General features: G+C 48.5%; 1 protein-coding gene across 1 annotated transcript; it reads left to right on the top strand.

Moving 5' to 3' along the window:
- The first annotated feature begins 3,676 nt into the window (after positions 1-3,676).
- LOC121491946 (b(0,+)-type amino acid transporter 1-like) lies at positions 3,677-13,679 on the top strand. Its single transcript, XM_041757128.1, has 6 exons — positions 3,677-4,429; positions 8,876-9,009; positions 9,185-9,314; positions 10,476-10,600; positions 12,228-12,315; positions 12,832-13,679. The coding sequence occupies exons 1-6, from the start codon at positions 3,677-3,679 to the stop codon at positions 13,063-13,065; spliced, it is 1,464 nt and encodes a 487-aa protein (XP_041613062.1). The 3' UTR covers positions 13,066-13,679.
- The last annotated feature ends 7,563 nt before the right edge of the window (positions 13,680-21,242 follow it).

Genomic DNA, 21,242 nt, shown 5'->3' with positions numbered 1-21,242 from the left:
AGCCCCGAATCAGGCTTGTGTTCAGTGTTGAGTCTGCTGGAGACTCCCTCTCCCTCTGCTTCTTCATGCTGCATATGCTCTCTGTCTCTCACAAATAAATAAAATCTTTAAAAAATAAATTAATTAGGAAAAATGAGGAGGTAAAGACAAAAAATACATTAATACCATCTTTATATTTGTCTATGTCGATACTTTTTACCAATGTTCTTTATTTCTTTGTGTGGATTTGAGTTACTGTTTTGTGGCCTTTCATTTCAGCCAGAAGGACTCCCTTTAGCATTTCTTGGAGGTCAGGTCTACTAGAAATGAACTGTTTCAGCTTTTGGTTATCTGGGAATTTCTTCATTTCTTTTTTATCCTGGAGAAGAGTTTTACTGGAAATAGAATTCTTGGCTGACCTCCCTGCCCCCCTGCAGCTCTTCAAAAATGCAATCTCACAGTCTTCTGGCCTCCATGATTTCTGATGAGAAATGACCTGTTAATCTTGTACATACTTGTACAAGATGAATTGCTTCTTTCTTGCTTCATGGTCTGACTTTTGATAGTTTGATTATAAAGTGTCTGTGTATTTCTTTGAGTTTATTCTATTTGGAGTTGCACTTCTTGGACATGTAAATTAATGTTTACTCATCAAATTTGGCAAATTTTCAGCCATTATTTCTTTGAAGTTAACATAACCTCCTTCCTCTCCACAGGATAATGGGACATGAGGGCTTTTGGTCTATTCTCATGAACACTTTTGTGGGAGATCATTAGCCCCATTTTCCTAATGGGAAATGGAACTAATAAAGATCTCATCGGAGGCACAGTGATGTAAAACACAGTTAGTTCTCTAGCTCCTGGGTGCTGAATTTATTCCTAAGATATGTGTTTGGCTGAGCCTCTGACTGGGTCCATCAGCTACCCTGTCACCTATGGTAGCAGCAGAGGGATGCCATATAAGGCTCAGTTCTGCTTCAGAGGTCCCTTTCTTACAGGCAGGCTTGATTCTGGAGCTGGAGACTATATTTGTCAGATTCTGGAAGGGCAGCAGGAATTGCTCATTGAAGCCCACACAACTTCAGAGTCTAGTTCCTTCTATTTAGGAAGAGCCCTGAGGAGAGCCCTCCCCACTGCTTCTACTCATGGTCCTCTTTTCCTCCATTGCTGGCTGGTTCAAGCTCCTTAGGCTGGCATTTAGGGTCCTCCTCTTTAGACACACTACTTGATAAGATGAATTATTCAAAACAATTTTTATGTTCTCATAATGTTCTTCAGGCCCTCCTACATCTCTGTAGTAAAGAATTTATCCTTGCCCAAAGAGAGGTCTGGCCCTTGCCCTCAGCTTCAAGGAGGTAATCCCTTAGCCTTTGGAATGCCATGCTTGATTGCAGTGTCTTTATTTGCCAGGGGGCCTTGGACAAGCCAGATAGTAACGATGTGATTTTTGGATGAGGGCTTTGGGCCATGAAATATCAGCTTGATCTCCTGAGGGTCTAGAAACTGAAGCCAGCCACATGAGCAGTCAACTCTGTCTGTGTGATAGAAGCCCAATAAAGAGTGGGCACCAAGGTTCTGGTGAGCTTCCCTGGTTGGCAATGTGATGTGCTTATTGTCACACGTTAATGCCTGGAGAATAATGCTGTCCTGACTCCACAGGGAGAAAAGAACCAGAGGTTCTATGTTTGTATTCTCTTGGATTCCGCTCTGTGTTTCCTCCCTTGGCTGACATTAATCTGGATCCTTTAAGTGTAATAAAACATAACTTGAGTATAAAAAGCTTTTTGTGAGTTCTGTGAAGCTTCATAGCAAATTATCGAACGTAAGGATGTCTTGGGAACCTCCAAACTTTCCATTGGTGTTAGATGTGAGGCTAGTCTTGTGGACCGTCCTCTGACTCTGCAGTTGGTATCTGCTGTCAATAGCTCCTGGAGAAGAAAGGGGTTGCCATATGAGTGTTTTATTTGTTACATAAGCGATTGCCAGGAAGGAAGCTGATTTTCTTTCCTGAGCTTCCAGGACTCTGTTCTTTCTTATCTTCTTTTCCTAATTCTTCTAGCTCTTTTTTTTTTTTAATTAAGGTTTTATTTATTTATTCATGAGAGACACACACACACAGAGGCAGAGACACAGGCAGAGGGAGAAGCGGGCTCCCTATGGGGAGCCTGATGTGGGACTCAATTCCGGGGCCCCAGGATCACGCCCTGAGCTGAAGGCAGATACTCAACCACTGAGCCACCCAGGCGTCCCCAGTTCCTTTTCTTCTTAATTATTTCCCTGCCTTGTCCTCTCTCTTCCTACTGGGTAGGAATCTTGAAGGACTTCCTTCTGAATCTTCTGAAGAAAATGGTCCTACGTTTTCTTTCTTTCTTTCTTTCTTTCTTTCTTTCTTTCTTTCTTTCTTTCTTCTTTCTTTCTTTCTTTCTTTCTTTCTTTCTTTCTTTCTTCTTTCTTTCTTTCTTTTATTTATTTACTTGACAGAGAGAGAGAGAGAGAGAGAGAGAACAAGAGGGAGAAGGAGAAGGAGAAGAAGGAGCAGCAGACTCTCCGCTGAGCAGCTGGACATGGGGCCCAATCCCCAGAATTGGAGATCATGACCTGAGCCTTAGGCAGACACTCAACCGACTAAGCCACTCAGGTGGTCCTCACTGACCTTTCTATCACAACACTGGTAAAGGTTCTAGAACTCAAGATTTTAAAAATATAAGGGAGAGTTAACAAAAAAGTTGTATACTATATCCTAAAATGAACATTATTTATAAACCAATGAAATATGCATTTAAATATATATACATATATAATATTCATATATATAATATATATATTATATATATATATTTGAAACTAGGGAACTAATGACACTCTTTGCCACATAGTAATGAGTAACATTTAAGGAAAGCCTGCTGCTATATTTCATCTACTATTCGAGCTACTTTGAATGGACTATGCTATTTAATCCTTAGAGTAACCCTGTGTGGTGGATACTGTGATTAATTGACAGATGAGTAGGGTGAGATTCAGAGACCTCATCTGAGTTCACACAACTGTGAGGGACCAGAGCTGGGATTTGAACGCAGGATCCCATTCCAGACCTTGTACTTCACTTTTAACCACCTGCTCCCTTCCTGCTAGGGGCACAGGCTCTGTTTTGCACTATGTGAATCCGCTTCTTTGATCATCTTAGTTCTTTCTTAAAACAGGATTCATGCAATTTTGTTTTATTTTATTTTTAGGATTCATGAAACTTTAATTGGAATCTTCATAAAATAGGGGTTGTATTGCTTGGCTGATAAACTACTGCAGAGATTTTTTTTTAGGTTCCTGATATGCAGTTTTTCAGCATTCTTACTGTTGGCACAGAGCACTCATCCAACTGTTATTCCACACACAGTCTTGTGGAATTGGGCAGCAGCAGGGATTTCTACTAAATCCCTCTCTCCTTTTCTTGATCTTTCCTGGGTTACATTGGCAAATAGCTCCTGCAAATTGCCTATGCTGGAGTGTGAGTCAGACAGGGACGGGTAGATCAGTGAAGGCTCAGTCCCTTCTAAATGCCATGCCTTGATTGTCTGGTCTGTGGTTCAGCCTTCCCCAAGCATTGTGTAATCATTAACTCCTGCAGGAAGCCCACAAGACAATTACCTATCAGAGCATCTGCTTCTGCTCAACTAGACACAACAGCTATTGAAGTCCTGAGATGGAGAGAAGTCAGGAAAGAGATGGTGGTGAGGGGGTGGCAGGACGGGAGCCAGACGGTAGGGGGCTAAGGCTGAGGAGGGAGATTGGCTTGTGGAGTGCTGTGTCCCTGACTGCTGGCTGTATGATCGGCTCTGGCATCTTCATGTCCCCACAGGGGGTCTTGGTCTATGTGGGCAGTCCTGGGGCCAGTCTCGTGGTCTGGGCAGTCTGTGGTCTCCTGGCCATGATGGGTGCCCTGTGCTATGCTGAGCTGGGGGCCCTGGTTCCCAAATCTGGCGGGGAGTATGCCTATATCTTGCAAATCTTTGGTTCCTTGCCAGCCTTCCTGGTTATCTACACATTTGTGCTGTTGGTCAGGCCAGCCGCCATCGCCGCTGTCTCTCTGAGCTTTGCTGAGTATGCAGTGGCTCCCTTTTACCCGGGCTGCTCCTCGATGCCCCAAGCCGTGCTCAAGGCTGTGGCTGCCATCTGCATCCTGCTGCTGATGTTGGTCAACTGCTGGAGCTCGCGGCTGGCCACCATGCTGATGAATGTGTGCACGGTTGCCAAAGTATTCTCGTTGCTGGTCATCGTGGGGGGTGGGGCTGTGGTGCTGGGCCAGGGCCGTGGCTACACGGAAGCCTTTCTGTTTGCCTTCCACAATACCACGCAGCAGGCCGGGCGCATCGGCATGGCCTTCTACCAGGGCCTGTGGTCCTTTGATGGCTGGAATAATGTCAACTATGTATTGGAGGAGCTCAAGAATCCAAAGGTGAGTCCATGATCCTTCTTCAGAGGGTGAAATCTCCAAACATCAGCAATTCCAATTATTGTTATTTGAGCTGACTAAAACCATGAGAAATCAGCTGAAAGTGGGGGCTCCCTTCTTGCAGTCATGCATGCCAGCCCACTGTCTAGCTTAATTTGTTTGTGGAATTATATGAATCATAACTTCTCAAGTGGGCACAGAATTTTATCGGATCACACCCAGGGTCTCATTTGCCCTGTGAGGTAGGTACAGTCCCCCTCTATTTTTCACACGAGATGTAGAAAGGGGTAAGTGATTCTGAGGTCATACCACCAGCGAGAGGCCTTGCTTGGTGACTCAGCTTGTTATCTGTCCTGATAGTTGAACATGTGGACTTTTGAGTTACTATGGAAATTAACCCTTTGCTGTAAATATATTTGCTTAGCTTGCTACTTGTTTTCTGTTATTTCCTGCAAGAGTCTTTAATTCTCAGAGAATGAGAACTGAGTCTTTTCCTCCACATTCTCCGGGCTGGCTCAGGGGTCATTACACGTCTCAGCTCTCAATAAAGGCTCCCTGGGGAGTGGGGGTGAGGTTTGGGAGAATTTGGGAGGAAAAAAGGAGCTTGGAGACCGAAGTCCAAGAGCAGAGAGAGATGAGTGAGGGCCAAGAGTCCTGGGACCAAGTTTTTATTCTGATATGTAAATTCTTGTGCTTCAGTTCCTTACCTGTGAAACGGGATCATAATTAGCTGCTCCATTTACCTGATGAGGCTTTAAGGTATCAAATGGCATAATCATTGTGGATGGAGTGCCATCAACAGCTGTCAGTTCAGGTGAATGGTTAGTGTGTGCTCAGGTTGGCTCTGGGGCAGGGTAGGGGCTACAGGGTGGGGACACCAACTGGCTCATTCAGTTCACAGGTGTAGACTACTCTCCTTTGGAACCCAGGCCCAGGGCTCAGAGCTGATCCCAGGAAAGAGCAAAGGGCCCAAAGATGAGTGAGACAAGCTCCCACACCACATAGCGTGGATTAGCCGACTTTTTCTGTAAAGGACCAGAGAGTTAATATTTTAGGTTTTGTGGGCCATGAGGTCTTTGTCAAGACTACTCAACTCTGTTGTAGCATGAAAAAGTTATAGGTAAACAAATGAGTGTGGCTGTGCTCCGGTAAACGTTTATTAACAAGCAGCCGGCTAGATTTGGTCCACAGGTTGTGGTTTGCTGAACTCAGCTGTATGTAGAGCATTTTTGACGAATATGGGTTTCAAAGCAAAAACAAAGCCGTGCCTCTGAATGCTGGGCATTTGAAATGTTGGCTCTCTGTTCTCTGAAGCACACGTTAAGTATATCTCTGTTTCACACTTTTTTTTCTAGAAACTGTAGAACCTATGCCAAACCTGGGCCAGGTTTGTGCCCATGTGCCCTGGGATTTGAGTAGAGTTAAGGTATTCAAGAAAGAAACCAGGAAATCTCACTGTTCTTGTGGTGCACCTTGGGGCTTAGCTGGCAGGTGGGCTGTCCAAGATATGTCAAGTTCAAAAGCATATGAGATCCCCTTCCCTGTGACTTGGCAGATGGCTGGGTCACGCATGGTGGGTGCTTGCCTGCTGAGGGCTCTCCATGATGGGGCCCTCAGGAGGGGCAACCCAGGATTCTGCTTCACTGGCCCATCTTTGCTATAAGTGGCCTCTTCTGGACCCAAGCAGGACACATTTTCAGGACTGGGAAGATGAGAAATTTGTGGCCATGACCATTTGGTGGAGGGAATTCCTTTGCTTCCAGGTCCCCAGATTTGAGAGCTGGAGGGGACCTGAGAGGAGCCGTTAAAAAAAAAAAAAGATTTTATTTACTTATGCAAGAGAGACACACAGAGAGAGGCAGAGACATAGGCAGAGGGAGAAGCAGGCTCCCTGTGGGGAGCCCGATGTGGGACTCGATCCCAGGACCCCAGGATCATGACCTGGGTCAAAGGCAGACACTCAACCACTGAACCACCCATGTACCCCGGAAGGACCCATTTTATGTGAGAAGCCATTGCTGTCCTATTGGCTTCACTTGCACATGTTTGTCACATGACCTGCTAGGGCTGCTGACCAGCCATCCTGGTTCCCTGGGACTGAGGAGTTCTCAGGGATGCCAGACTTCGGTGCTAAAAGCAGGAAAGTCTTAGGCAAACTGGGTTGAATTGGTCACCATACCTGGCTCCTGCCCTTAGAGGACAGGATAGGGTGGGACAGAGGCTTGGATATCATAAGGCTTGCTGGGGTGCTGCCTCCACTTGCTGCTGGAACTCAGAAAGAAGAGATCCCCGTGAGGCAGGGCAGTCAAGCAGGCCTCCTGCATGTGCAGAGCTAGAGCTGAGCCTTGAGAGCTGTTGAGGTTTGTGGCCAAACAGTCATGTGGAAGCAGTGTGGACAGGAAGCCGGAGACCTGGAAAGTCTCAAATGCAGGGCGTGTTTATGGAGGATGGGCCCTGAGATCACTACTCTGTCCTCCGTGCCCCCATGCCCACCTCCAGAGTTTTCGTGGGGAGATCTTAGCCCTGGCAGAGAGCTCTGGAAATTGCTTTTTATTTTTAAAATTTTAAAATTTTAATTAATTATTTTTAAAAAAGATTTTATTTATTTATTCATGAGAGACACAGAGAAAGAGAGACGCAGAGACAAAGGCAGAGGGAGAAGCAGGCTCCCTATGGGGAGCCCGATGCAGAGCTCAATCCCAGGACCCGAGAATCATGACCTGAGCCAAAGGCACACGTTCAACCACTGAGCCACCCAGGCATCCCAATTTTTTTATTTTTTAAAAGATTTTATTTACTTTTTTGAGACAGAGAGAGAGAATGAGCAGGGGTGTGGAGGGGCAGAGGAACAGGGAGCCTGATGTGGGGCATGATCCAGGAGTCTGGGCAGACGCTTGATCGACTGAGCCTCCAGGTGCCCTGGAAATTGGATTTTATATAATGCTGAGGGTAGAAGATACGCTAACCAGGGGCAGGTGCTTAAATGGGAGAGGGCCCTACCTCGTGGTGGGCAGGGAGGTCTGAGTGGGACTGTGGTACAGGCCTCCTGGGGCAGCTCTGTGCTGGACCTCCCTGCCTCTTGGTGCAGAATGACCTCATCTCTGTTTCGTTTCGTGTTACACTGTGTCAGTAACAGAAATGCCAGGTTCTGGTGTCCTGAGTACAGAGGGGAGAGGCTCTGGGCTCATCAGTGCTTGCCTGCCCCTCACAAGGTAAGCTAAAGGACATCTAGAGAAAGATGAGGCTGGGGGTGTTGTAGACATGCTTTTCCTACTTCGAAGTGGGCTCTACCTTGGAGTCTAAAGATGTCTATCCAGGGTGGCCCACGCCTGGGGAATGTTGAGTAGAGTTCTCTGGGTCCTGGGGAGACCCCTTCTTTCTATTTGCCTCTGGCTCCAGAATGACGTCCGGGGCTGAGGGTGTGAAGCAGGAGGGAATACACTCTGATTTACTCTGATTTACCCAGTTTTCATGGATTATTCCATTTTTATTGAATGGTTGCTCAGTACCTTTTTTTTTTTTTAATATTTATTCGTTTATTTGAAAGAGAGAGTTAGAGAATGAACACAAGCAGGAGGGGCAGAGTAGAGGGAGAGAATCTCAAACAGATTCTGCACTGAGCGCAGAGCCTGACACAGAGTGCTCCATCTCATGACCCTGAGATCATGACCTGAGCTGAAACCAAAAGTCGGACACTTAACTGACTGAGCCACTCAGGCACCCCTCGGTACCTTCATTGGGAGCCCATGGGTCAGACTGGCACTGAGGCTCCAATAGTACAGACTTCTCCGAGTGCCCACAGCCACTGTGTCCAGGCCCTTCCTTTCCCCTCCTCGTTGCTGACCCTCACCCCTTGCAGAGGGGCAGAGCAGTGGGAAGTCCCACTTTACAGATCCCCAGTGACCCCCAATTTCCAGGTGAGGAGACTGGGGGGGGCAGGGTGGAACCCCTGGGAGTCGTGGCCCAATCCGGGTCTGAGTCCTGGAGACCCGGGAAACTAGGCAGGGTTGGCATGGTGGTCTTGGAATATTCCAGTTGCAAAGTTCAATAAACAGCCAGGAATGAAGACCTTTAGCTTTCTTGTCCTTTCTCTGTGCCTCTGTTCTCACGGTTGCCCCTCCTGGGAATGCCTCCCATTCCCACCTGCCTGAATCTCTTCATTCTTCAAGGAGAGCCCAGTATAAGGCCCTACTCATTCTGGAAGTTTTGAGCACAGCTCCTGTGTCCCTCCACTGCTGTGACTGCCTAGTGTCCCTCATGGCCTCCTAGCACACCCGCTGTTTGTGCGTCCATGGCATGGGACTGTGAGCACACAGCCCGAGTGGTCCCCAGGGCCTGGCATGTTCCCTGTGGCCAGGATGAGCTCAGCACTGCACTGACCAGCTCGTTCTGGGGGCCTGAGAAGGAAATCATCTGCTAACATGTGGCCTTTCTCCCGGCTCTCTGCAGCAAAACCTGGTGTGGGCGCTGATGATCGCCATCCCACTGGTCACCAGCCTGTACCTCCTGGTCAACATCAGTTACCTGCTAGTGTTGTCACCCAATGAGCTCCTTTCCTCTGATGCTATGGCCGTGAGCTGGGGGTGAGTGAGTCAAGTGAGGCATTCCCTGGCCCCGGGCAGACAATCCAGGTTGGGGAAGGACAGTGGCCCGTGTGGATTTCAACGTGCCACTAGTGGTTTTGCTTGCTCTGTTTCCTTGTGGTTGCCTTCCAGTTTGCTGCTGGAGTTTCTTCCCTTGATTCCTCTACTGTCCTAGGAACCAGGTGCTGGGGGACTGGGCCTGGATGGTACCCTTGGCTGTCACCCTCTCGACACTTGGATCTACCAATGGGACATTCTTCGGTGGAAGCCGTGTGTGCTATGTGGCTGCAAGAGAAGGCCACATGGTGAGAGATGGGGTCCGGGCCGGGCAAGGTGGTGGGGCTGCAGGAGGGCATTGGAAGGGCTGCAAAAGCTAAGCTTTCTCCTGCTTGAGCTTAGTTCTTAGCAACTCCCCCCGCCCCCTCGCCCCTAGGACTTCCCCTACAGGACATAGCCCTCTTCTCTCTAAGAATGGGATTAAAGCATCCCACACATCTCCGATCTCAATTCCAGTCCTTTGGCTTCAGGTTTTGGGAGATCACCATACTGGGTCACACTGTGGAGCCTGTAGGTGATGGAGTTGTTGGTGCACTCCAGGGGAGTGGGGCCAGCAGGGCAGAGCCACAGGAGCAGAGCCAATGTGTTTGCTCAGGCCATTCCCCCAGGGACTCTGTCCCTTTGGTAGCTTTTGCAGCAATGATGCTCAATAAAAGATAGCTCCCAGATCTCAGGGGCTTATGACAGCAAACATTTCATGTTGCTCATCAGTCCCTGGGGCCACTGTGGCTCTGCTTCAGGCTGGAGTTGTTGTTCAGATTTTCTCGTTTGGCACTGTGAGGCTGTTCTTGTCCCAGGGACCCAGGCCAAAGCATATTTTTGCCTGGAGCAGGTGGCAGGGGTTCAAGAGACCAAGCCAAAGTGTATTTTGAGCCTCTGCTGTGTTACTCCTGCTCACCTTTCATTGGCCAAGCCCAGCGTCAATGGATGAGGAACTAGAATATCTTTCCCCTACAGAGGTGGGAGATGGAGCCTATTTGCTGAGTAATAATACAATCTACCACAATAACCCGCAATCCCACTCCATGCTCCGTCCCTTACTGTCCTCCCCTCTCCTCCCTACTCTTCTGTCTTCCCACCATTGGACCCTCTTCCTGTCTTGGGGATGACCAATAAGAAGATGAACCACCTGGCCAGGCCCCTGCTTCAGCTCTCTACACTCCAGCCCACATCCTAAGCTATTTGGGTCTTGGCTGCCTTGGAGAGACAGGCCCCCCACACTGCACCCTGGGCCTGGTGTCACTCCAAGTGAGGCTTACATCAGGAAGCTGTGTAGACTGGGGACCATGAGGTGGGGCCTGCTGGTGTCCAGAGAGAGTTTGGTGGGGGAGGAGGACTGGGAGCTTTCCAGAGCCGATACCTGCCGTGTCTGCCTTGGGGGGCTGCCTGACACCCGGCTTTGCTCCCAGCCCCAACTTCTGTCTATGGTTCATGTGCATCGCCTCACACCAACTCCGGCCCTGATGTTTACCGCCGCAGTGGCTCTGGTCCTGGTCATCCCAGGAAACTTCAGCACCATCGTGAACTTCTTGAGGCAAGTGAGACTGTCCTCCCATGGTGGGTATCTCAGGGCCCCTTTGTGTGCATACTCACATACACTCATACATGTATATAGAAGTCCCCTCTGTGTGCACATTCATGCACAATCATGTATGTATATAAACACATGTGTGCACACTTCTGGAAGCCCCTACATGTAATTATGACATATATGCCTATATATATACATGCATATGTGCATGCACTCTTCTAGAAGCCTGAGCTCGGGGTTCCAGCACATGCACTCACATTTCAGCCATTCTCTCCCAGTTATATTTCCAAAATTAAATGTAGCTCCCTCCTCTCTTGCCCTGTTTCCAAAAATTCAGTGAGACAAATGTTTGACCAAGAGGCAGACAAGTAAAAGGCTTGTGTTATCTTTGTCATGTTTTATTCCACCTTGTTCTATTATTCTGTCGCTGGGGTCGTGTTAAAGCCATCTTTGGGTTTTACTCACCACTACTTGTAGCCCTCAGCTGTGCTGTGATCCTCCCTTTGTAGTCTGATCTGTGCTCAGGACCCTGACCCAGCATATCTCTAGCAAACTCAAGGCAGACCCACAAGCAAGTTGGGAAGGTATAATCAGTGATTGCCTTGAAGTGGGGAGATGTTCTGATCCCCTTTATTACCTTCCCTGGGGTAGAAATGATAGGCTATTGTGCCATCCAGCCATAATTTTATGACCTCATCTGAAGCAGGTTCAGTGGGCATGTCCTCATACTAACAGGCAAGCGAGTGTCGGGGTGCAGAGGGAGTTCTCAGAGTAATTTTTCACGCATCATGTGCTCTCTTCCTTGTTGTCATAAGTATAACTAATCTTCTGGAACAGGATACGTGGTGCTTGATGTGACTTTCTTCAGAACATTAAGTAATAGACCTGGTTTTTCTTGTTGTCTTTTTCCCATGAGAAAGGATAAAATCATTACATGGTGAGAATAAAATCAAACCCACGGTGAGCCCAGGGTTTCTTTAGGCTGAGACTGGGGAATGTGACTGAGAATGAGTGAGAATGTTGGGATGATTCATCCCCATGAGAACACAATGTCTCCCGGTCTTGACCACCTCAAGAGATGGCCTGGTCTGGACCCTGACTCCAAGGTCGATGAAGCTTTCATCAGACCTACATCAGTCACTCCACTACCTACCCTGGAGAAGGCAGAGGCCAGGGGATTGTCTGGGTGCTCAACAGCCTACCCTGTCACCAACTCTAAGGTAGGAGGACCTGATGTGAATGCACTGGTCCCTGAGGAGAGCACAGGCTTTCTTGAGATTCCATCACTCTTTTTTCTGGACAAGCAGATGCTCCTCCCTTCCTTTGAAAACTGTCCTCTTCTGTTCAGCCATGGACAGTCAAAGAAGGCCTGATCTGAAGCTAAGTGGGTGTCTGGGCTTGTGTACGTGTCACTTTGTGACTGAAGATGAAGGAGGCAGGAATACCCTCCAGGGCATTCTTGTCCTTGGAACTCCAGCCTTGCCATCTTCTTTCCTTAGTCTGCATGGACAAGGGCACCTGCAGGTGGCTGAAAGGCCCCTGATGGGCTTGTACTTCTGCCCCAGGTTTGCATCTGCTAGGCCCACCCCGGGCAGGGCCTGGTAGTGAGCGGCTTCTTTTTGCCTTTTAGCTTTCTTGGCTGGATCACCTATGGAACTACCATTAGCTGTCTCTTGTACTTGCGGATGAAGAAGAAGAATCTTCCTCGACCTTACAAGGTAGACTTTGGAGTAAACATTGGGCTTTTTTCAACCCTAGACTGTTGCATGAGGCAGATTATTGGATCACAGCCTCCTATGGGGCCTAGAGAAAGAATGTAAGAGGTGGCCACCGTCATATTTGCTAGAAAATTTCTGTATTTCCTGGCGGGTGAGGGACAGTTGGATCACAAGGCATCGATTCTGCTTATTGGTGATTCACTTCTCTGGAGGACCCTGAGGGAGAATAGCAGGAGACACATGCCGAGAAGATGCTCACACACAGTAGGATTCACAAGGATCTCCTCTCACAGAGGAGGTCAAGCTGGTTCCCAAAGCTCCTGCTCCTTGGATGGCCCCCTGAAACCTGGCAGGTGGCTTTTCTGGCTAGCCAAGCTATGATGGCAGGGACTGGAAGAGGGGAACTGGTGGCAGGTGGAAACAACAGGCAGGCAGGCAGGCAAGAGGGACAGAGCCCAGGGGCCATACACCATGTCCAGTACCTCTCCATCATTCAGGTCTCTGTGTCCTTGGCAGGTCCCCACCGTCATCCCTGTCATCATGCTCCTTGCTTCTCTCTACCTGGTGTTGGCACCCATCATCGACCACCCCCAGATTGAGTTCCTATACATCTTCCTGTTCCTGCTCAGTGGCATCCCGGTCTATTTTCTGCTTGTCCACTTCCAGTGCCAGCCCAAGTGGTTGCAGATGGCCACCATGTACCTCCAGCTGCTCCTGGAAGTTGCTCCGGCCATTAAAAACGTTGACTAAAGGACTGGACAGGTGTGCACTGCCCTCCTTGCTGCAACACCTCTACCCCCACACAAGTGGTCTTGCCAGCTTTTCTGTAGGTTGACTATGCATAATTCCAATAAGCGACTGGGATGCTAAATACAGCTATCGCGAAGTTTTGGGGGTATCCAACCAGGACAGCATCCCCCTTTCTCTAAGAACTGCTCCTCCAATGCAAGGGGATCTCATAGCCACATTGGTATCACAGGGCTGCCTCTCCGGATATAGCTATTTGATATTCCAGGTGGGCAGCATGAAATACGTTCCCTTCCTTGGAGATTTTGGAGTTAGAATTCTGATGGTTGCCTGACCTGAGAATGGTAAATTCTGGGATCTGTGTGGGACCATCTTCCATAATCTGGGCAGAGTAGAGAAAGTGCCTGTGGAGAGAGGAATGGAGATACATCACGAAATGGTGTTGAGAAATTATATGATCCCCACGAGCTGGGGGAATGATCTGAGCAGGCGATAGCCTCCATCCTTGGCTGCTTTCCAGTTCTGGCCTCTGTCCTTCCAGGGCCCAGCTGCCATCTGACTGCCCTTCCTGCTTCTTGATTGTCTAGGACAACTTGATACCTTGTAATAAATTTCCAATTTTGGCTCAGGTGAGTTCGAGTGAGTTCTTATTTCTTGCAAATGGAAAAGCTCTGAGTCTGAAAAAACTTCCTCAGGAAGACGTGCTACTTTAGTTCCTATTTAAAGCTGCCAACCAGCTTGAACAGAGAAAGAAGTAAGAGCCGGATCCCTGGTAGGGAGGGATTCTATTGACTTTGGGTGAAAGGGAGGACAGTCAAAATTCTAGAAGAAAGGATGAAAAGTTAGAACCGACCTCAGCAGGCCAATGTGGTTGTAGGACTAAAGAGAGGCAAGAGGGCAGATATCTTGCTGCCCAGGTGAAAATAAGGGACAGGAAGGATGACGGCAGCGCTTGGAAAGGCTGGGGGTGCAGCTTCTGAGTCCTTCAGGGAAGGGAGGGCATCCAAAAGAGGAGGGGCAGGGACTCTGCTCAGTTCCCCCTCTCCCCCCAGCTGGGCCAAGAGACCTACGTATGGCTTTCATTTTACCGCCCGGATATGGAAAAGGCTCCCACAAACTCTTTCTGTTAAGTTTTCTTCTCACATCAACCACTTCTCCATTTTTCCCAACACCAAATGGGAGTCCAGTGATTCCGTTCAGTTCTGCACTATCTGAGGTAATACAGACCCCCAAAGCTAAAGGACTCAGGCACCAGGTGCAGACACCGGTCTCAACATCGGGTCCCTAGATCACCCGTGCTTCTGCCCAGCTTGGTGACAGCCCCTCCCTCCATGGTCAGTCACTTGCTAGAATGACTCAGGACTCTGGAAAAACACTTTCCTTACTTGCTATTGCCAGTTCATTACGAAAGATACAACTGGGGAGCAGCCCAGTGGAAGAGATACACGGGGGAAGGCACAGGGGAAGGGGTGTGGAGCTTCCATGCTATGCTGTGTCACCCTCCTGGCGCCTTGATGTGTCCATTCAACCTGGAAACTCTCTGAAATCTGTCCTTTAGAAGTTTTTATGGAAGTTCCATTTATGTAGGTGGATTAATCGTTGGCCATGGTGATTGAATTCAATCTCCAGCCCCTTGGCCCTCCCCAGAGGTCAGAGGTGGGGGTAGGGCAGAAAGTTTCAACCATTCATCTGTCTTGGATTTTCTGGAAACCAGCCCCCATCCAGAAGCTGTCTGGGGCCCCTATCCATTAGTCCTCTTCAATAGCATACAAAAGGCAACCATCACTCCAGAGATTCTAAAGCTTTGGGAGCTGTGTTCAAGGAACTGGGGACAGGGACCTAATATTTATTTTTTGTTGTACCTCCCTTCTGAACTGTGAACTCTTTATCTGTGCTGTTCCCCAGTAAACATTGAACCATGAGGGAATGCATCACAGTTATATTTTTTAGGATTTGCATGCATAGCTTTTCTCCCCATCATGCCTGGTCTGCCCTGGGCTCCCAGACCATATCCTGAGAAGGTTCTCTAAGGAGGGGGGGCATCTCCCAAGCCTTGAGCAATCACGTCCAGCTGGCAGTGGATGCATGCCTAGGGGTGGGAAACAGAGAGGGGAGCTGAACCATCACAGGCTTGGCCTTGGGTCATGCCCTCCAGTTAGGCTGTGTCTCAGTTTGTGACTCAGTCTTCTCATCCTTCCCATAACCAACTGCCTTTGGGCTCACAGTCCTTTTGTGATGGTGCAAAGGGTCCCCAAGGCCAGGTTCTGAGAGGACAGCTTCCTGCTCTTTGCAATTTCCCAGGACATCCTCCTTGAGCTCCTGTTTTGCCCCAGACCCCCCCCTCCTGGGTCCCGGAATAGTAGTGGGAAGTGATCCTCGATGAAAATCTGAGATTTCTTAAGAAATTAGTATATTGGACTTCCTTGCTCCAAGTCAAGACCATGATTTCCATTGTTACTTATCTTCTATAATCAGAGATGACATAGTAAATGTCATGATACTGGCCTTTGGATTGGAAAAAAACTGTTCTGAGTCTTGGGGACCAGGTCAGAGTCCTCACTGTTTCTTCTAGAGAAGCAATAAATTCCAGGAAATGTGTGGGGCAGGTGCTGGCTGGGTTCCTGGGGGAAGGGCAGTGTTCTTTAACCCTAGGTCCACCCAACAACATCTGGATGTTTCCTTTTGGGTCAGAGCCTGGCTATTCCCAGTTATAAGCACTCAATTCTTTGGACTTCCTTTTGACCAATTACACTGTCTTGTGCTGAATACTTAGAATAGTGGAAACTGAGTTTCATAAATCAATCCATACAAATGAATGTCATGGTTAAATTTTCACACTACAAAGGATATAACTAAAAAGGCAACATTTCTTACTCCACACTCCCCATTTCCAGTGCAAAAAGTTTCCTTGCTTACTTCCAGAAAGCTTCTGCATGTGCACATAAACCATGGTAGAGTCCACTGCTGCTTTCTTTGCTTGTTAGAGTAATCACAACCTGTTCAATTCTACCTGTTGAGGGGAAGCAGTTCTCTTTTCATATCTCTGTCCCCAGACCAGAAGTCTGAGTCCTCTACTGTGGTGGTCATTCTTTTTTTTTTTTTAATATTTTATTTATTTATTCATGAGAGACACACTCACAGAGAGAGGCAGAGACACAGGCAGAGGGAGAAGCAGGCTCCATGCAGGGAGCCCAATGCAGGACTTGATCCCAGGACCCCAAGATCGCACCCTGAGCCAAAGGCAGGCGCTCAGCCACGGAGCCACCCAGGCGTGCCCCGTGGTGATCATTCATACTGTTCACTATCCTCTAGCTCTCCTTCTGACCACACGGTAGGATTGTAGAGTTCCCTGTCCCCTTGGAGTTTAGATGTAACCCCAGGACTTGATTTGGTCTATAAAATGTGAGTTGAAATGACGAACGTTACTGCTAGGGTGAGGCTTCAAGAGCCAGTGCATAATTTCCTGCATTTTTCATTTCCTTCTGCTTTGGTGGCTGGCAGTGGTCTCATGGCTGCTCTGTTAGCCTGGGTCCTGATACAATGATGGGATGCTGCAGGGCCAGCCCACAGCCAACCCTACCTGGGCATGGAGTGTGAGCAAAATTAACTTTTGTTATTTAAACCACTGAGATTGGGGGATGTTTGTTACTGCAGCGTAATCTGGCCCGTCCTGACTGTGCATCCCTCCTCTATTCATGAGGCTTTCAAGTGCCCAGGACTGCTGACCAATTGAGATGGGCCTCACTTTGAGAGTTGCCAAGGAGACCACATGTGATGTGAGGTCATCCTCTCCCTGGTCTCCGGGCTGTCAGTGATTCCTTGTTTGCGTTTGTGTTCCCTGTCCTTTTGCTCCTGGCCACCTTCCCCCTGCCCCTGCCCTCATTTTCTATCCTTACTTTCCACAGTCACACAGTCTTATTTTGCCTCTGGGGGAAGAAAAACTGGTTCTGCAAATATGCCCAAAAGAAGTTTTGCTAGTGAGGGCTTTTGAATCTTTGTTCCTGCCTAGGTGTGCACTGAAGAAAGAAAAACTGTCCAGCCCTGCCCTTGGGTACCAGTGAGGAAGACAGAAGGAGGTAAACATACATTACAAAAGCCAGCAGATCATTACTTTGAGACATAGCTCCAATGCACACAGATAAGCATAAACTGACACATCCCCCCTTTTTAAAAAAAATATTTTATTTATTTATTCATGAGAGACACAGAGAGAGAGAGAGAGGCAGAGACATAGGCAGAGGGAGAAGCAGGCTCCCTGCAAGGATCCCAATGCGGGACTCGATCCTGGACCCCGGGATTATGCCCTGAGCCGAAGGCAGACACTCAACCGCTAAGCCACCCAGGCATCCCTTATTCCTTTTAAGATAGCAATGGGCTATACTCTAGATTTTTCTAAAAATTCCTTAATGCTTAATGTGGGAGAACTTTTTAAGACTTTTTGTTTAAAAAAGTCTTTTTATATCTTTTATATCATCTCTTTTTAGTGGATGCCTGGTATTATTGGCCTATTGTTCATGGATATTCTCTGGTCTTATTACAATACAAGCAAAGCTAGAGGGACCACTTGGTTGTATAGAAAAGTGATGATCCAAAAGCAGGCACCTTTTTTCTTCCCGAATCATCCTTGTTTGTTCTATGCTATAGTCCTCCTCCTGAATTACTGTTTGCCATTATTTTTTGCTATAAATGAAATCTATGTTTTAGGTGTAGGAAGATACATCTAAACCATAAAGCTACTGTGACATGGACTGTGACCTTTGTGAACTACAGAGTGTCTATTGTCTATGGAAAATAGATGCTCTGACATCATCATTTTTGATTTCCTTCATTTATACATGCTCTGAATTGAAGCTTTTTGTAAAATGAAGAATCTCAGAAATTTCTTTAAAATATCTCTTACACTGTCTCCCCACCGCCTGGCCAGGGTCTGTTATATAATCAGGATTCATTGATCCTGGTGCTGCTCACGACTGTTCATTGTCACACTCTTGGGAGTCAGTATAAAGCATTTGGGAGCTATTAAAATTGCTAAATAAATTAAAGAAAAACATTTTGCAAGCCATCTCTATGTCCCCTTTGGAAACATCTTTTCTTGGGATAAGGTTTGGATTTGTATATCTATGCTTTTCATTTTAGATCCAGAAATGCTATACAGTTTTTAGAGGTGGAAAATTATCTGATATTATACACATAAAAGAAAAGTTAGAATCTTATTGTTTTGATCCAAAGGCCTTTTCAAGCCCTTCAGAAAGAAGGCCAGAAACAAAGCTATCTTTATTTTTTTTTTAATTTTTTTTTTTTAATTTTTATTCATGATAGTCACAGAGAGAGAGAGAGAGAGAGGCAGAGACACAGGCAGAGGGAGAAGCAGGCTCCATGCACCGGGAGCCCGACGTGGGATTCGATCCCGGGTCTCCAGGATCACACCCTGGGCCAAAGGCAGTCGCCAAACCGCTGCGCCACTCAGGGATCCCCAAAGCTATCTTTAAAACATAATGCAAAAGTAGAACAGAAAAGATAGATTTTTTTTTTAAGATTTTATTTATTTATTCATGAGAGATGCAGAGAGAGGCAGAGACATAGGCCTCTCTGCAGGGAGCTCCATGCGGGACTCGATCCCAGGACCCAGGGATCATGACCTGAGCCAAAAGCAGATGCTCAACCACTGAGCCACCAAGGTGTCCCAGGTAGACATATATCTGAGTGTAAAAGTAAATGGCATCTTTAGAGTGTTTCCCATTCAGGGCGGTCAGATCAGTCTATCAGCAATTCCTGGTGATCTGGTCAGATGAAAAGGCAGAGAAACAGACGGTGAGACTGGAGCTGAATAGAAAGATAGACACTTGGGGATCCCTGGGTGGCTCAGCGGTTTTGCGCCTGCCTTCGGCCCAGAGCGTGATCCTGGAGCCCCGGGATTGGGTCCCACATTGGGCTCCCTGCATGGAGCCTGTTTCTCCCGTCTGCCTGTGTCTCTGCTTCTCTCTCTGTGTGTCTCTCATGAATAAATAAATAAAATCTTAAAAAAAAAAAAAAGATAGCTATTTGTCACTGGGCCTCCCAGGCATGTCCTGAGCCCTCCCTCGGGCCCTGGGGGCTGTGAGGGGGACACACGAGGCTGGGTGACCCTGAGACCAGCTCCAGGGGCCCCATCTCTCCCTGGGATTCATTGATGCTGGTGCTGCTCACGACTGTTCACTGTCCGTAGCCCAGGGAGTGGCCCTGAGTGCAGCCCCAGGTGGGGAGATTCCAACCATCTCTTGGGCAACGGAGAAGTCTGGGTCCCTGGCCTCAAGCTCCAGGCAAGAGATGGTCCTGGGGCCAGTCTGCTCTGGGAGTGTGACAGGGCTTGATGAGTGGCCCAGGGAGCACATGCAGGACCCAGGGAGGGAAGGGTGGCGGGACCTCTGGCTCAGGTAAGGGGGTCCAAGGGAAACATTCGGGCTTGAGCTCAGCTGCAGCTTTGGAGAGGACAGTGGCCCTCGGGAGATGCCCCTGCCTCCTGGTGCTGAAAGGGTTTGAGGATGCAGGTGGCTTTGCAGGGAAGCTGGGGTGGCAGCAGGAGGTGTGAGGGGCCCGGGTGGGTCTGAGACGCACAGCCGGGGAAGACGGGCCTGGTCTGGGTTGTAGGAAGGGGATGTCACCATGACTCTCAGGCTTTGAGCCTGGGAAACTTGGTGAATGTGTTATGGTCCATGGAAATAGGGAAGAGGGACAGATTTGGAGACAAGGAAGTCTTCAATTTTGGAACGTCATTGACGTTCATTTTGGAACGTCATGGAATCTTCCTGTGGACATAGTAGGGTGAGTTTGCATATTTGGAGCTCAAAAACCTTGGCTAGAGAGCAAAGGTGGAAATTGAAGCCATGGCAGTGAAGAAGAGGGTTGAAGACAAGCTCTTGATGCCACGATTAAGCTATTGACTGACGGAGCTCCTGGAAATCTACCAGGCCTGTCTGAATAGCACCCCACCCTCCACCCCATATACACATACCTGCACTTCTCACATATGAGTCACAACGCTCATGCCCCATGCTGAAGACTCGAGAGTGCATCACTCAGAGGAGCTCTTAGAGAATTTCCTCTTAATCCAGGGGTGGGGACTTGGTCTGTGCCACCTCCAAGTCACTCAGACAATAGCCAGCTCCCTCATTGTCTGGGCATGTGGTTGCCACCCCATCCCCTCATCTCCCATGTTCAGAGTCCTAGCCCTGGGTCTGGCTTTGGTGACATCTGAACAAACCACCAGGGCTTGGAAGGCAGAGGGGGTGTTGGAGTGTGGGGGTGGTTTGGTTCCCTGCATTGCACCAAAGCTCCCCTGGCTCAGGCCCTGCCTGTTGGGCCGCACCTCCCAGAGCCTGGGGTCTTGTTTCTGAACCGCCCCAGTTCTGGTCCTCGTCCCCAGCTGCTCCTCTCTGGTACGTGGTGGACACGAGGGCCATTTGCACACCTGCCTTGTTGTTGTTCCCTGGGAACCTTCCTGATGCTTCCTGCCCACTGGTTTACTTGGCTGCTTCCTGCACACAGCCTCTCAACACCTGCTCTGAGGCCACAGAGAGCTGGAGGCCTCACCTGATGCTTCCGGGCTGCTTGGCTCTTGCCAGGGAGAGGCTGGCAGGACACCGAACAGACAAGAAGGAGCAAGTCCCTTCTGTCCTCCTGCCTGCCAGTCTGCTTCTAGAGCCCCCTGTTGGCAGGACCCAACAGGAACCAGCTGATGAGAAGGACAGAACTTGCAGAGCTCCAGCCACAGCTGCACGAAGCAGGGAAGTGTGGGTCTGGAGCTGAGACTCTAGAGCTTGGGACTACTAGCGCCCTGCCACCTTCCTCTGCTTGGCAAACTCTTGCCCATCCTCAGGTCACAGCTCAGGTGTGGTTTACTCAAGCCAGCTTCCTCTGGACCCAGCGCCCTTTCGGTTTCTCATGGAGCCCTGTGCCCTCTTCTATCCAGCACAAGCGACTTGCAGGGAAGACTGTCCTTAGTTGTGTGCCACCCTGACGTGGCTGCGAGCTTCTGGAGGAGAGAGACTTTGTCTGGGAACTTGTGAACTTCCCAGGAAGTCTCAGCTGAACCGTGTTCCCAAGGTTGTGAGTGTTCCCTGGAAGAAAGCTGGAGATTAAGTGGGGAGTGTTGGTTTTATGCCCAATTCCCCCTCAAACAGTTGGCACTGCCTTTTTTTTTT

The sequence above is a fragment of the Vulpes lagopus genome, chromosome 5, assembly GCF_018345385.1.
Source record: "Vulpes lagopus strain Blue_001 chromosome 5, ASM1834538v1, whole genome shotgun sequence".
Classification (NCBI taxonomy): Eukaryota; Metazoa; Chordata; class Mammalia; order Carnivora; family Canidae; genus Vulpes; species Vulpes lagopus.
Note: the sequence above shows the minus strand (reverse complement) of the source record. Positions and strands in the feature narration are given on the sequence as shown.

What these genes read in the sequence shown, in the direction of transcription:
- LOC121491946 (XM_041757128.1), top strand. Translation starts at nt 3,677, where the DNA reads ATGGAGAGAAGTCAGGAAAGAGATGGTGGTGAGGGGGTGGCAGGACGG. An exon ending in GCTATGGCCGTGAGCTGGGG is followed by an intron (nt 9,010 to 9,184) that starts GTGAGTGAGTCA and finishes CTACTGTCCTAG; the next exon opens with GAACCAGGTGCTGGGGGACT. An exon ending in ATCTTCCTCGACCTTACAAG is followed by an intron (nt 12,316 to 12,831) that starts GTAGACTTTGGA and finishes TGTCCTTGGCAG; the next exon opens with GTCCCCACCGTCATCCCTGT.